The sequence below is a fragment of the Molossus molossus genome, unplaced genomic scaffold (genome assembly GCF_014108415.1).
Source record: "Molossus molossus isolate mMolMol1 unplaced genomic scaffold, mMolMol1.p scaffold_m16_p_13, whole genome shotgun sequence".
NCBI classification, from domain to species: domain Eukaryota; kingdom Metazoa; phylum Chordata; class Mammalia; order Chiroptera; family Molossidae; genus Molossus; species Molossus molossus.
In genome coordinates this window covers 86,907,069-86,921,692 of record NW_023425348.1, presented here as the reverse complement: position 1 = coordinate 86,921,692, position 14,624 = coordinate 86,907,069, and the positions used below count along the sequence as shown (strand labels likewise).

The 14,624-nt window shown below is 41.0% G+C and overlaps 1 protein-coding gene across 1 annotated transcript; it reads left to right on the top strand.

The window, feature by feature from the left end:
• Window positions 1–366: 366 nt before the first annotated feature.
• Window positions 367–12,201, top strand: TCN1 (transcobalamin 1). The gene is made up of 9 exons (XM_036259258.1): window positions 367–526; window positions 2,817–2,993; window positions 4,041–4,172; window positions 5,037–5,192; window positions 6,469–6,659; window positions 8,998–9,181; window positions 10,126–10,309; window positions 11,704–11,822; window positions 11,988–12,201. Exons 1-9 carry the CDS (start codon window positions 448–450, stop codon window positions 12,047–12,049), a joined length of 1,284 nt encoding a protein of 427 aa, XP_036115151.1. The 5' UTR covers window positions 367–447; the 3' UTR covers window positions 12,050–12,201.
• The last annotated feature ends 2,423 nt before the right edge of the window (window positions 12,202–14,624 follow it).

Here is a 14,624-nt window from a genome sequence, read left to right as displayed (position 1 = left end):
GCTCCAATTTCCGACTTAGCAATTCTGCTTCCCTTCTTCTGTGTTGTAAACCCTTTCCCCATCAAATCTAATTGTCCTGGGACACATTAAAAAACAAAATGTAACAAAAGCAGAATAGAAAAAAAGGGAACTATTGCTGAAAATAGTCATTCACCTAATTTATTCTCATTGGGCTGAAGACAAGTAAGAAAAGGGAACCTTGGAAGTTTGGGATAGGAATCAAAGCCAAATCATTTCCTCATCCTCCCTAACCATACCTTTCAAGTCTTCTTCCTGGTTTGTCCTATTACTTGGAAAAATACATTTGACCACACCTACCAGAATTGCTCAATATTTGCTTGGGTGAAAGAGGTTGTGGCAACTGAAGGAGGAACTCTCACTATCTTCTGTCGGTCACCCAATAAATAGCCAGCCAAGTCCTCACCATCCCAACACGCTGTTGGAGAGATGGGACCATCACACCAGCTGCCCCTAGTGGGGCTCCTATTGTTTTCTCTGATTCCAGGCCAACCATGCACCATCTGTGGTGAGTATCCTTTGATCTAAAATTACTCTATTGTGATAGTCTCCTGACAGCTACTGACAGGAAACTGTACAGTTACCTGAGAAAACACCCTATTTCAGCTCTATATGTGGCTGGATTCTATGAGTAATATAAAGTGTGACTGGAGATGGTAAGAAAAGTTCCACAATGTATATTATTATAAGAGGGATCATAGATTCAATGTTGACTTGCCTAACAGTTCTTTCTATGATCAGATCCTCTCTATCTACCACACTGACACTGCCAAGTAACTGTCTGTTTTTGTTCATTTTCAATGGTAGAAAACTCATGACCCCAGGAATTGTTCAAGATCATGAAAAGTTGTCTTTTGATATCAAGATACAATCTATTTTTCTGGAGTTAATCCATGAGCTTTGGATTAATACTCTGTGACTACACAGAAAAAAGTAATGTTAATAATCTCTTTTAAATAATGAAAACTGTTCTCTTGTCATTGTTGACTTTAGCTCTTCCAAGCTACACATCACCCTCCCTTCATCTTTTTTCTACAGGACATAGGTATAAGCTCCATCATCTTTTTTTTGGGTGTCAGCTTCAGTGATTATGTGGTTCTATTAAAATGTAGTAAGAGGAGGAAAAAAAGTGGATTCAGGTCTAATCTGACCTCTTAGTAGCGAAATGATCCAATATTTCTGATTTTTTTTAGCTTCATTCATAAATAGAGGATAATCAGGAAAGGGTGTTGAAGCAAGTAATTTCTTAAAGTCTGGTGTAGCTTTCAGGTGCATGATTTCTGCATCTAAGTGTTTATCCAGGAACTGAGCTTCACGTCAGTCCAAAGATGACTATATGGTGCCATCTGTGGCTACGTCTTCCTGGTATTCTGTAGCCTACAAGAAGAGATCAGTACCACAACAGAAAGACTGTATTCATACAAGCTAAAGCACAAACTAGGGCAACTCTAATTTTATTTCCTAGCTTGTCATTTTCTTTGTTGTAGTCTAAGAGTAGGGGGTCTCTCTGGAGGCTTTGAAGTTCAATTCATTGCATGAAATAATTAACTTTCTCATTAGTAGTCAAGGAAGCTGATTGGAGTTGTTGGCAAGGAACTAAAGAGTCTGTTTCAGAGCCAGAAAATCTGCTGAACTGGATGCTTCCACAGAATGTCAGAGATGACTTACAATTGTCCAATTGTACCTAGGTGAACATGACCTTTCTAAAGTCACTCAATTCAGATCTTCCTGCTCCCTATTTTAAAATGAAGAAAGGTGGACAAGGGAAATCTATATCCTGGATTCTCTAAGAATAGGGATAGAAGCTCCAGCTAAGCTAAAAGTAATAGTTTGTACAGTATATTTTACAGCTTACTGAGTTCTTGTTCAATATCTATGAAGTAGGTGTTAATATCCACAATTTTAAAGCAAGGAAACTGAAGGTCAGGAAAGCTACATAACTTCCCACAGTCGTAAGTTAAGGAGCACAGAATCCACCCATGGTCTGGCTGGACCCAGAGCTCATGTTCTCACTATCCCACTAACCCATGATAATTTGGAGATGAGTAAGATTTTCTTGGGATTATAAGCAAAGCATATTTAGAAATGTTCTAAGTGGTAACTAACTCTTCTTGTTCTCCTCCAGTTCTTGGGAGACTCCAGATTCTCTTTTTCCTTCCACATTATAATGTGACTCCATCTTTTCACCTTGGATTTGGACAGGTTGTTGGCTGAAACTGGAGGGTTTTCCAAAGTGTGCATACTGCTGAACAATGACCTCAATGCCTGGCCAGTTGGGCAATCAGACAAACCAGCTTTGGGGTCAATCACCAATATAACATAGAATGTTTTCTCTCTCTTCCTCTAGTAACTGAATTGAGTTAGAAGAAGATGTAAAAGAGAAGAACAGAACCCAGAAATGAGAAAGGGATATAGACTGGGGGACAAAAGATGTGTATTCTAGTCTCAATTAAGCCTCTGATTACCAAGTTTTCTTCCAGGACACCCTCTGTAGACCTCATATTCAAAATTAGGGAATGATACTAGATCTCTGAGGCGGGTTGACATTCTGTCAGTATCCAGTGATAAGGCTGAACCAGTGGTTAAAATAGTGAAATACTTCCATGCTGGTTGGTAAAAGACTAACACCTGGCATAGCAGGGGCTCCAGACCCATCTTTTATTGTTCCAGCAACACAGCCAATGACCACTGGATTGGTCTATGTCTGTACCATATCTGTTACTAAGTATTTTAATACCACCTCTGTTCCTAGCTTTAATATTTTCTACGTTTCTTATTTCCTCCCTCCCCTGCCACAGAGGTAAGCAACGAAAACTACTCCCGTTTAAACCCTCTAATAAACACAATGATCAATTCAAAATATACCAGAGGAATCCAAGCTGCCAATGTCCTGTTGTCCCTCAGACTTGCTGGGATCCAGGACCAAAGCTTAGGACAGCTGACTCAAGAAGTCAGAGACGATGGGGAAAAGAAGGGTGAGTACCTATATTCTCTGGAAGATTTGGGATAACAGTTACCTATCTATAAAGAGTGTCTCCAGCAAGTCCTAAAAATTGTGTGTCCAACGTATCCCTGCTACATCTATCTTAGCTGTATAAAGCTTAAGGTGACAGAACAGTGCCTCTCAATCCCCTGCCAATTCCCTAGAGCCACTTACTTCTTTGGCTCCTGAAAACCATTTTTCTTCAAGAGGTCACAGGAAAGGCAAAAGAAATTATTGATTTTTTTTTAAGAGAGAGAGAAACACATCGATCGGATGCCTTCCACACGCACCCTGATGGGGGATTGAATTCGAAACCTGGATATGTGCCCTGACCAGGAATCAAACCAGTGACCTTTCAGTGCAAGAAACAATGCTCAACCAACTGAGACACACTGGCTAGGGTTGGCAAAAGAAATTATAGAATCTTACCCATTAATACTGTTCTGTAAGCTAGCTGAGTTCCCAACAAGATGAGGATGTGGACCACACCTAAGAAAGTTGACAATGGAGAGGTAATCATAGAAAAATAGAGAAGTGGCCTGGGTTTGATCCAGGCTCCACCGTGTGCCTTTCATATCAATACAGAGCCTCTGCTTTCTATTTAATATAAGAGAGAAATGAAGCTACTCTTACCTACCTCTTATTGTAAGAATTATAAAAAGCCCAAGTTTTGATACTCTATAAGGCAGAATGTAGAAGTCAGCTATTACTATCCTGGCAAGATAACACCCACAAAGAGAGAAAATTCCAAGATTTCATTATTTCTCTACTATTCTTTTATTTTTATAAGGACTTCTTGATTCCAAAAAGACCTTATAATTTCATGGGAAATACTAAAAACTAGCTTACATTTTTACAGTACAGCTAGAAAAGGCTTCGCTTGAGTGATAAAGATGAGAATGGTACAATATTGGCATAGAGTGGAACAAAAAATAAATAAATAAATGACCAGCAACATAAGTCATAAGAAAGACAGGAGGCCAAAACTATTAGAAGTATAAACCTTGTTAAAATTGAATACTTTTCTTTTCACGGTCAGATTTAACCTCGGGACAGCTTGCCTTGGTTATACTGGCTTTGGGAGCATGTCAGAACTCTGTTGAAAGTGTTACATATTTTCACCTGGTCAGCCAACTAGAAAAGAAATTCCAAGAAGAAATTGAAAATATGGGTGAGAATCAAGTGTTCAGAGAGCCTGAACAAACTTGTCTTCTTCTCTGCTGATTCATAACTCTATGAAGTTTCCTTCCACTCTTCCTTCTCTTCATTTTATTTATCCCACTCTGTCTTTGTAGATCACCTTCCCTTCTTCCCTCTTTCTACATGCATCTTGAATTGTCTTTACAAATATGTTTAACTGAGCATTCACTTACATCAGGCACTACCTTACATATGATGGTGAACACACACACACACACACACACACACACACAACATAGTTCTCTACAAGCTTGACTTTTAAACAAATAATGAATCACACTAGAAATAACTGAGCAATACAAGGCACTGTGTCATAAGTACCAAAGCATCTGACACTAGTATGGAAGGTAAAGATAGCCAAATATTTTTCCCATCACTGGGAAAAATAGGTTGACCATGACAGCAGCCAATGAGGTGCATTGTTTATATTTCAACTCCTACTCAATATCCTATTATTAATTAAGTCCCTCCAACCCCATCCTTCTTTGAGATGGCCTCAACTTCTACTTATAGCTTCAACATGTTAGTATTGAAAATACAAAAGGCTTGGGGGTGGAAAATCCATGTCCTAGTCCTAGCTCTATAACCACCTAAATAGTATTTTAATGTCTTCAGTGCTGGGACTCCTCCATGATAAAATGCAATGATTTGAATTTGGTGACTCTTAAGAGCCTTTAAATTTCTCAAGTTTGCTGATTCTATGAGTAATTCTCCTTTCTATTACTCACCTCTCCTTAAATATAAAGAAATGGGAATAAAGGAAGTAGGAATAGACTGCAAATGTATTACCCCAGTACCACTTCTATGAGTAAGGTATTTCTTTTCTGTCTGCCAGGACTACATGATGGCAATCCGCTGACTAACTATTACCAGCTCAGCCTGGATGTTCTGGCCTTGTGTCTGTTCAATGGGACCTACTCAATCGATGAAATTAAAAAATACTTCGCTCCTGAAAATAAGAACTTTTACTTTGGTGCTCAGTTCTCAGTAGGTGAGTCATTAAACCCAATTCCCTTGATAGAGAGGACACAGTCATCAGTGGGTCTTGCCCTTAGAGTTTTTCTATCAGTAAGTACTTAGATTTTTTTGTTGTTGTTGTATCTCATCTACCCTAATGTCCTCAGAAGGAAATTTTCTTTTTGAGAAGAATGAAAATGGGGAGAGGGGGGCAGTTAAGTCTCTTTCTAGCTATGTAGTATAGTAGAAAAACCTGGATCCTATCTCAGCTCTTCTTTGAGTTATAGAACCAATGGATATTAACACTTAACTTTAATTTTCCCATCTGTAAAATGAGGATAAAACTTGAGACTCTTTATATAAAGCATTTTAGGAAGAATAAGTGCTGGAGAAAGAGAATACAGTGGGATTCATTTTCCTTAACCCCTTGCCTCTTTTTCCAGTTTATTGGGACCATTTGGATGTGTGAGTGTACTTGAACAACATAACCTCTCCAGGTGAAAAGGCCCAATATTTTTATCAATAAAGTGTGTATTCACAAAGGGAAGAACCAGAAATTTTCCACTGGGTCAGCTTACCAATCCAAAATGTCCCCTCTAGACAGCTAGTATTGGCGCTCATCCCCTACAGACCCAGGTATACAAGCTTGTCTTCCTCTAAGGAGCACAAAGAAAATTACTCAGTATCTCTGGATAACAAGGAAGATGTGAGATTTCTCACACTCCTTGCCCTATAAAAGTGGGAGACCACTACCTAGGGGGAACCAAGTAACAAGTCAGAAACGAACACCTTATCCTCCCTTCTTCTGATCTCTTGCCTCATCGTTCCCCTTAAGTAAGTTCATTGGAAAACTCTCTTAAGTGCTATTTTCTGATCAGTCTAATGGAAACCTTGGAACATTACAAAGACATATTTTGTTTGGTGTGTCATCTTTCATTTTCATTCCTTTGCCAATATGGTTGAAAGATGAAAAAATGAAGGAAAAAAAAAAAAAACAAGATTTAAAAATGGGAGACTGTTCATGTGTGTGCACCTGCAAATTCATGTGTTTGTGTGACCAAGATATGAGTTATTGAGTACAAGGTAATGACCACTCAACTTAAGGAAGGAATCTTAAAATATCTGAGCGATTTGTGTTGAAAGGGTGATTGTTATATCTTGAAATCCTTCTCTCACATAGTCAACTAGCATAATTTACCCAGCTATGTTCCTCATTTAGCACTGGAAGTCCCACATCCCAGAAAACCCATCAGTCCATGGCATACTGGTATGGTTGGTCACTCTGTCACCAATGTTTGGGTTCCTGACAGATACTGGCGCGATGGCTGTCCTGGCTCTGACCTGTGTGAAGAGGAGCATGATAAAGACGCAGAACAAAAGTGGAGAGGATTTACAGTCTATCAGTAATTATATAGAGTCACTGGTAAAAAAGATGCTGGCTGAGAAAAATAAAGAAAATGGTCTCATTGGAAACATATATAGCACAGGAGAAGCTATGCAGGTAAGTCAGAGGCTAAAACAGGAGACGGAGAAGAGAGTCACGGAGGAAACAATATCTTTGTCCTTTCTTATTGGCCTCCCAAGATCTTATTATCCACTCTGTTTCCTATACTACCTTTGACTTTATTCATATGATTCCCCTCCCTGCCTGGAATGTGTTCTCCTTACCTTCCATCTTTACTTACCATATCCAAGGCTTCTATGAAACTTTTCCTGACTGCAATTTCTCTCAGAAATTCTAGCATCTACTACAACTACAATCTATCTTGTTCTATCACAAGCAATTTCATACTTCACCATAAACTATCGTTTTGAGTTTTCATCTTGCCTCCCAAATTAGATTGTATTAGTGGCAGTGGCAGTAACAGCAGATGGTATTTATTGGTATCAACTCATCAATGCACACAACAACCCAAAGAGGAAGAATCATTACCTCACTTCCTAGGATAAGAGCGTGAGTCACAGAGTATCAATAACTTGCCTGATATTACAAAGCTAGAAAATGATGCAGATGGGGCTGAGACCTAAATAGTTGGTTTCAGAACTCACACTCAGCACCTACAATGCTGTGCATATGTTCCTTGATGTCTAGGACTTTATTCCTCTAGTGATGTACTCAACTCCAAGAAGAGACCAAGGAATGCTAACAGAAAAAAAAAAATTTTTTTTCACTGAATCTTTAGGATGAATAGGAGTTAGCTGAGTCAGGATGAGAGAACCTTCAAAGGGACAGAGGATAGCAGGAGAAAGACCAAAGACACCAAAGAACATTACACATTTTAGGAAGAGCAAGGTGTTCAGCATGGTCAGCATGGGGTCCTTGGGAAAAATTACAGCATGAGGCTGGTGTTGTAGGCAAGGGTCCAATCATAAGGTTGTTTCTGTGGTTGTTACTATCCATGTTGTCTGCCTTGCTAAGTTTGAATTTAGAAAACAGTGGCTTCCCATTCTGGCTGCACATTTTGAATCACCTGAGGGGCTTTTAGAAAACACTCATGTGTCAGCCCCACACCAGCCAGTTAATACAGAAATTTAGGGTGGAGCATGGGCCTTGGGTCTTGTTTAAAAGCCTTACAGGTGATATTAATTCACAGCAGGATCACAAGCTTCCTACCTGCAGGACAGTTTTTAAAAAGAGATGTACTATGATCAGTATTGTTTCTTTTAATAAGCCACAAACGCTTGTTGACTCCTTGTTAACTTTAAGGATCTTCAAGAAAAAATGGAAATGGGGGACTGTGCTTCCCTCAGAAACTACAGAGCAACACTTTCAAGTCCAACCTATTTCACGCCTTGTGTTTCTCACTCTAATGGTTCTCAACCTGTGGGTCGCAACCCCTTTGGAGGTCAAACGACCCTTTCGCATGTTATGCCTAAGACATAACAGTAGCAAAATTGCAGTTATGAAGAGCAACAAAAATAATTTTGGGGGAGGGGGTCACCACAACATGAGGAACTGTGTTAAAGGGTTGTGGCATCAGGAAGGTTGAGAACCACTGCATGCATTCCTAACTTTTCCTATGCCATAATTCTGCTCCTTCAATCTAGTTTACATCTGCTACCCAGATAGTTTCTGTTCAAGAAACTATTAAACCTCCCACTGTGAGGCAAATACTGTCAGACACCTTGCCCTAAAATTCAAGGGTCTACCAATATGGTCCCAACCTTCTTGTCCAGACTGTTCTTCCACAGTGTCCCTGAGTGTTCCCTATACACCAGTCCTCCCAGACCAGGAGATACCCTCTGGGGATTTTTCTAAAAATGCAGATACTCTCAGCACTGCCTGGCCATGCCCTGGCCACTGCTACTCTAGCACCTTCTGTCATGCCTCCGGTACAGGGCTCCCCTCCTTATGTCAGCTACTGAAATACCATCACATCATAGGCACTGCCTTCTCCACCAAGCTCTTCCTCGGCCCCACTAAGTGTTTAGAGCTCTTCCTCTTTTGGAAGACTGGACCACTAAATGCTTCTCTTAGACCATTCATCTCAGGGGCTCCTTCCCAGCAGTTTGTTAACGGTATTTATTGAGTGCCTCCTATATAACAGGTATTGTTCTAGTGTTGGGGATACAAGAATGAATATGGTAGAGAAAGTCTGTTCTCATTGGTGCTGTTATAGTTTGTATTATTAAGCAATTACCCACCTCCCCAACCAAAATAGTTTATAAGCTTTCTGGAGGCAGGAAATATGTCTTAGTTGTCTAAGATACTTCCTATGTAGTCAATGTCAAATAAATATTTGCTATATTAGATGTAACTCTCCCCTATTTAAAGTCATTCCTCTCTCTCTCTCTCTCTCTCTCTCTCTCTCTCTCTCTCTCTCTCTCTCTCTCATTAGGCTCTCTTTGTCTCATCAAACCATGACAACAAAAATGAATGGAATTGTCAACAAACTCTGAACACAGTGCTCGAGGAAATTCCTAAGGGGGCATTCCGTATGCCAATTGCCGCAGCCCAGATCTTACCTGCCCTGATGGGAAAGACCTACTTGGATGTCAACAATCACTCTTCTTGTGGTTCAGGTAGAGCTCTAAAGAGCAAACTGCTTCTGCCTTTCAGCATCACACCCACAGCACATGAGTTTAGGTGGTTTTAGGGACCAAAGGTGACCAAAGGAATGTCTAAAGCATCACAGTTCCCAGACAGAACTCAGCTCTTGATATGTCATCAGAGATTATACCCACCTGAGGATTTATTTTCAACTGGGCAGTAGGTGTCATTCTTGGTTTAAACGCTGATAAACAAGGTAGACTTGATTAAATGATGTCTGTCTCCAAAGGGATTTTTCTGACTGCTGGACACAGAGGGATGGTCTGAGCATCATTCCCATCCTAAACAAAGTATGCCATCCCGCCTTTCTATTATGCACAGTAAATGATCCCTCCAGGGAATAAGAAGGAATATGGTGGCGTTGTAAAGAATTGCAGCATGAATCATTGATCCAAACAACTGATTTTGCAACAACATACACTTATTCGGTCTCATTAGTTCCTGGCTCAGCCACTGACAGGTTTAGGGAACTTGGACAAAATGTTTAACCTCTAAGCTTCAATTTCCTAATGTAAGAAATGCAAATGATAATCGTATCTAACAGGTTTTTGTAAAAACAGAAAGAAACAGTTCATGTAAAATGATTAGTTCGGTGCCTGGCACGCTATTTTTTCAATGAATGTTAAGAAATAAAGAGGTTAAAAAAAAAAAATCAAGAGCCTCCATGAGAAATGGGAGAGGGGCAGCTGAGTTGTTTCAACAGCTGGGAGTTGAGCATTCACAAGCTGGTGAGTATCCGGTTTCCACTTCTGCTGGAGAGATCTGCCCCTTGATTGACACCTCTTGCTCCTGTAACAAATCCCCCTCTGCATACACGAAAGGAGTCCATGGAGAGAGCTTGGATAGGTGTGCCAACTCAAGCATCATGTCTAGTATTCCGAATAATAGTCCTTGTCTGCTTTCCTGTCTCTGCCAGGTCACTTTAACCTTTCCATTCAGGAGCCTACACCTGTGGAACCTACTAGCCCGTCCACATGGATCTCAGTCCATTACACTGTGAAAATCAATAAAACGTACTCCACCGAAGTCACTGTGCCCAAGGGTTCTGTCTTCCTGGATGTGATGAAGGAAGCTCAGAAAATCGACAAGGCTGCATTTCGGTATGTCTGTATATAACCTAAGGTTAAGCGATTTAGTGTGGCTTTGAAAGACTCAGTAAAAAAGTACGTCGGCACATGAATACAAAGTTTGTTTAAAACACGTTTTGCTGACCATCTACATCTCATGGCAGGAGTTAAAAATAAAGAGGTGAGGCCTTTCATCTTCTAGTACATAGTAGGCATTAATGTTCACTTGATGGATGGATAACTCCCAGGGACCGCTCTTCTATCAGGAAAATGCCTTCACTAGATAGAACTTCTTAAGCCAGATTTTTTTGTGATTTACTGACCCCTTTGAATAGGATGCTCATCCCAGAAAAATGAACATACACACAAAACATCATTTAAATCAGAGGTTTCTCAACTGCCTGGAAGCCTCTCCAAGCCCCACCCCCTTTCAGGAGATTTCACGGACTCCTAGATAAAGATTCCCTGGGCTAGAGGTGTCTAATATTAAAATTAAGTTATCGACTTTGTCTCTGAAAACTGTGGTTTACTTGATTTCTTCAAACTAACTGACTATTATTGTGTTTAATAACATGATGTAGGATGCTACAGAGAAAATCAAGTATCTATGAAAATATCTATGTGTGAATATATATTTTATAATATATATAATGATAAAGGCTCCTTGCAGTTGCTCCCAGGAAGGTACAGAAATGTGACTAAAGAATGTGAAACACACATTGACCATGTCACTTTTTTATTTAACCCTCACCCCAAGATATATTTCTATTGATTTTAGAGAGAGAGGAGGGGAGAGGGAGAGAGAGGCAGAGAAACATCGAGTGGTTGCCTCCCGTATGTGCCCCAACCAGGGATAGAATCCACAACCTGGGTATGTGCCCTGACCGGGAATTAAACCCACAACCCTTCAGTGCATTGAATGACACTCCAACCAACTGAGACACTCCTGCCAGGGCAACCACGTCACTTTTTAAAGAACAAACATGAAATGTTAAATTGTTCTTCCCTGTTTCTCTTTCTTAAGAGAAAAGCTACTAACCTAGGATGGATGGTGCTTCTAGAACATCAGGTTAACACTTTTGTCTGCTGTTTTAGTAATGTTGACAGTGACTATCTGGGGGTAGAAGCTGTCGACTTCCAAGTGTCTGCTGTGGCGGGAGGGAGGGGCAGGGACCGCGGGCATCGTTTTCCTAACTGGGCATGGACTGTGGACTGCCCACCTCAGAATCCCCCGGAGTGTTTATGAAACGTGAAGATTCCTGGTGACTGCCCAGACCTACAGAATCTAAGGATCTGGGGCTAGGAAATCTGCATTTTGGGGGTAATATCTTCAAGTGATTCTTAGGTACATTAAAGTTTGAAAAATGTCCACGTAGAGTTGCCTTTAAAAATCCTAAGTTCCCATAACTCATTCACTGCCCCAACAGTTTCACATATGTGGAGACCTCGTGGGGCCCCTACATCACCTCTGTGCAGGGCTTGAAGGAGAACAGTAATGACAGAACCTACTGGCAACTTCTGAGTGGAGGCACTCCAGTGAGCCAAGGTAAGGACAATATGCCAAAAGCCCACAGGGTGAAAATGCCCGGAGCGTTCAGATGTGGGGGTGTGGGCTGCTGTGGAAAGTGCGCCAAGGATTGGGAGCGTGCTATCCATGATTTAGTGATTTGGTGGTCACATCATTTAACCTACTTCTCCTTCTTCCTTATAGGAGTTGGTAATTATGTTGTCCATAATGGAGAAAATTTGGAGGTTCGTTGGAGCAAATACTAATAAAGAAACCTTCCTCAGCTGGCTCTAATTCTTTCACAGTGGCATTCCATGTGGAATTGGCCTCATGTCTCCCTTTCATTGATCTCAATCGCAATAAGAGTGTAAATAACCTCCCCTTGTCTCTTTGCATTTTCAATAAATATCATCAAGTATACAAAAATAGCATGCTCTAAAGATCTTATTTTATTTTATTTATTTTACTGTAGGACATTTTTGCATTTATCTTCATATAGAGTGGGAGGGAGAGAGGGGGGAAGAGAGAGAGAAACATCGATATGAGAGAGACACATCGACTGGTTGCCACTCACACGACCCCAACCGGGGGCCGGGACAAACTGCAACCATGGGACGTGCCCTTAGTGGGAACCGAACCCAGGACTCTCTGGTCTGCGAGCTGACGCTCTAACTGCTGAGCCAAACCGGCCAGGGCTTAACATTTTAAAGGGTTTATTATTAGAGGGAGGACCACATCAGAAAGAAGTGAAGTTAAAGCGACTAAACCATATTTAATAAGCTAAGTTCTATTCAAGATCCCCCCCAGTAACTATCTGGGTGACTTTGGGCCACTGGGGAAAATGGAAATAAGGTTCTAGGTCTACTGTTTCAGCCACAATCACTGAAATCAAGTAGACACCTTGTAGGGAGACTGAGCTCTCAGAGACCCAGATGCAAGAGAAGAACCAAGTGGATAAATGGACCTCCTACGGGCAGTGGGTTATAAAAATATATATATATATATTGCTCTGGTCAGAGGGGAAAATGTGAGGTTTCTACATAAAAAGTCAATCCACAAAGTTCAAGGAAAAATATCATCCCCTCCTCCAGCTATCTCCCTTGGATCCCACTTGTTTTTTCCCTCCACATATACTTTCATTTTCTACCCTGTTAAAATCACCCTCATGTTCATATCATTAAAAGAAACCTGCAAAAAAAAAATCACTTCTCATTTCAGCAGAATTCACTTTTTTATTTTATTTTTTTTATCCTCACCTGAGGACATTTTTTCATTTTTTGTACAGACAGAGTGGGAGGGAGAGAGAGGAAGAGAGAGAGGGAAACATCGATGTGAAAGGGACACATCGAGTGGCTGCCACCCGCACGACCAACCAGGGCCGGGGACAAACTGCAACCGAGGTACATGCCCTTAGCAGGAACCAAACCCGGGTCTCTCCGGACCGCAGGCGGACGCTCTAACCACTGAGCCAAACTGGCCAGGGCAGAATTCACTTTTTTAAAAAGAAGTTGAACCATATTTGAGTAGCTTGAGCTGGTTGTACTTGATACTGAGGATCTGAGTTACCTGCACAGTTGAGGACCAGACGTGCCTGTAAGATGCCCAAGGATGAAAGGGGCCTCCGATAAAGCATCATGTTACTCATTTAAAGCAACCCCCAAAGGAAAATGCCTTCAGGCAGAATTAGTTAAATTATTTTAGCCATGTCTCCCTCGTCCCTCCTGCGTTTTCTTCGTAATACTCTTCGCTTCCTCCCCTCCACCAGCACCCTGCATCCTGGTCAGTCTTCGAAGCCTTTTCCTACACACTGCTTTCTGCTGCTCCTCACCTACTCTCAGGTTCACCTCTACCCTATTAAATGGGTGTGACAGATGCCCTCCTAACCAGACAGCAATGGATTCTGCACCCTTCGGTCTGGGCCATGTCTTGACAGCTAAGTTAGAGACGGGAAATGCATAGCATTCCTTCCAGGCCTCCACTGTGCAGCTGGCATGGGGCAGCAGCTATCAGATCTGTTGGAGACTGTACATTCTATGGGAACTGAAGGAGAATGACTTCAGGTGGCAGATATGCAAGATGTTAAAACTGGCGTTACTTTCCATAGTAAATGTGTGACCATACAGTTTATTATCCGGCCACGACACAGTAAAGAGTGAAAGTGAACACTAGTAAGAATTACATTTGAAAAAAAAAAAAACAGACTAAGAACTGGGACTATCCCAGGAAAACCAGTGCACAGGTCTATTTTGTCCATAAGGAAAAATAAGGAAGCCTAAGCAAAAACACATAGACACAAATATGTCAAAATAACAGAAAGTATTGACCCTGTAATTGGCCAATGAAATTAAATCTCAGTATAACAAGGTTGAAGTATTGTATGTCTTTTTGAGATTCCTAATACTCTCTCTCTCTCTCTCTCTCTCTCTCTCTCTCAGCATTAAAAAGTCATTTTCTTTGCAATTCTTATTTAATTCTTCTGATTGAATCAAGCACCAAGTCTCACTTTATGCCACTAGGCTCCCTAACACTACTAGCTCTCACCTGGAACAGAGAGAGCTGAGTTTCTCCCATCACAGAAACACCTTTAATCTCGGAGACAGGCAAGAAGGTTAATGAAATCACATCGCCTTACCATTCCACCGACACGGACCTGTGAAACCAGCTCCGGCCACACATGCTCAGAAGTGCCGAAGTCTTGGGACGATTACAAAACCTACACATTATCTGAGGGGTGAAAATTCCACCTGCTGCCACAGAAAAGAACAATCAACACAAATAAACCTTTAAAATGTCCAGAGAGAGAGTCCGGGTGCTTTGATACCAGAAAATTAGGTACAGGAA

What these genes read in the sequence shown, in the direction of transcription:
- TCN1 (XM_036259258.1), top strand. Translation starts at nt 448, where the DNA reads ATGGGACCATCACACCAGCTGCCCCTAGTGGGGCTCCTATTGTTTTCT. An exon ending in AGACGATGGGGAAAAGAAGG is followed by an intron (nt 2,994 to 4,040) that starts GTGAGTACCTAT and finishes TTTCACGGTCAG; the next exon opens with ATTTAACCTCGGGACAGCTT. An exon ending in GCACAGGAGAAGCTATGCAG is followed by an intron (nt 6,660 to 8,997) that starts GTAAGTCAGAGG and finishes CTCTCTCATTAG; the next exon opens with GCTCTCTTTGTCTCATCAAA.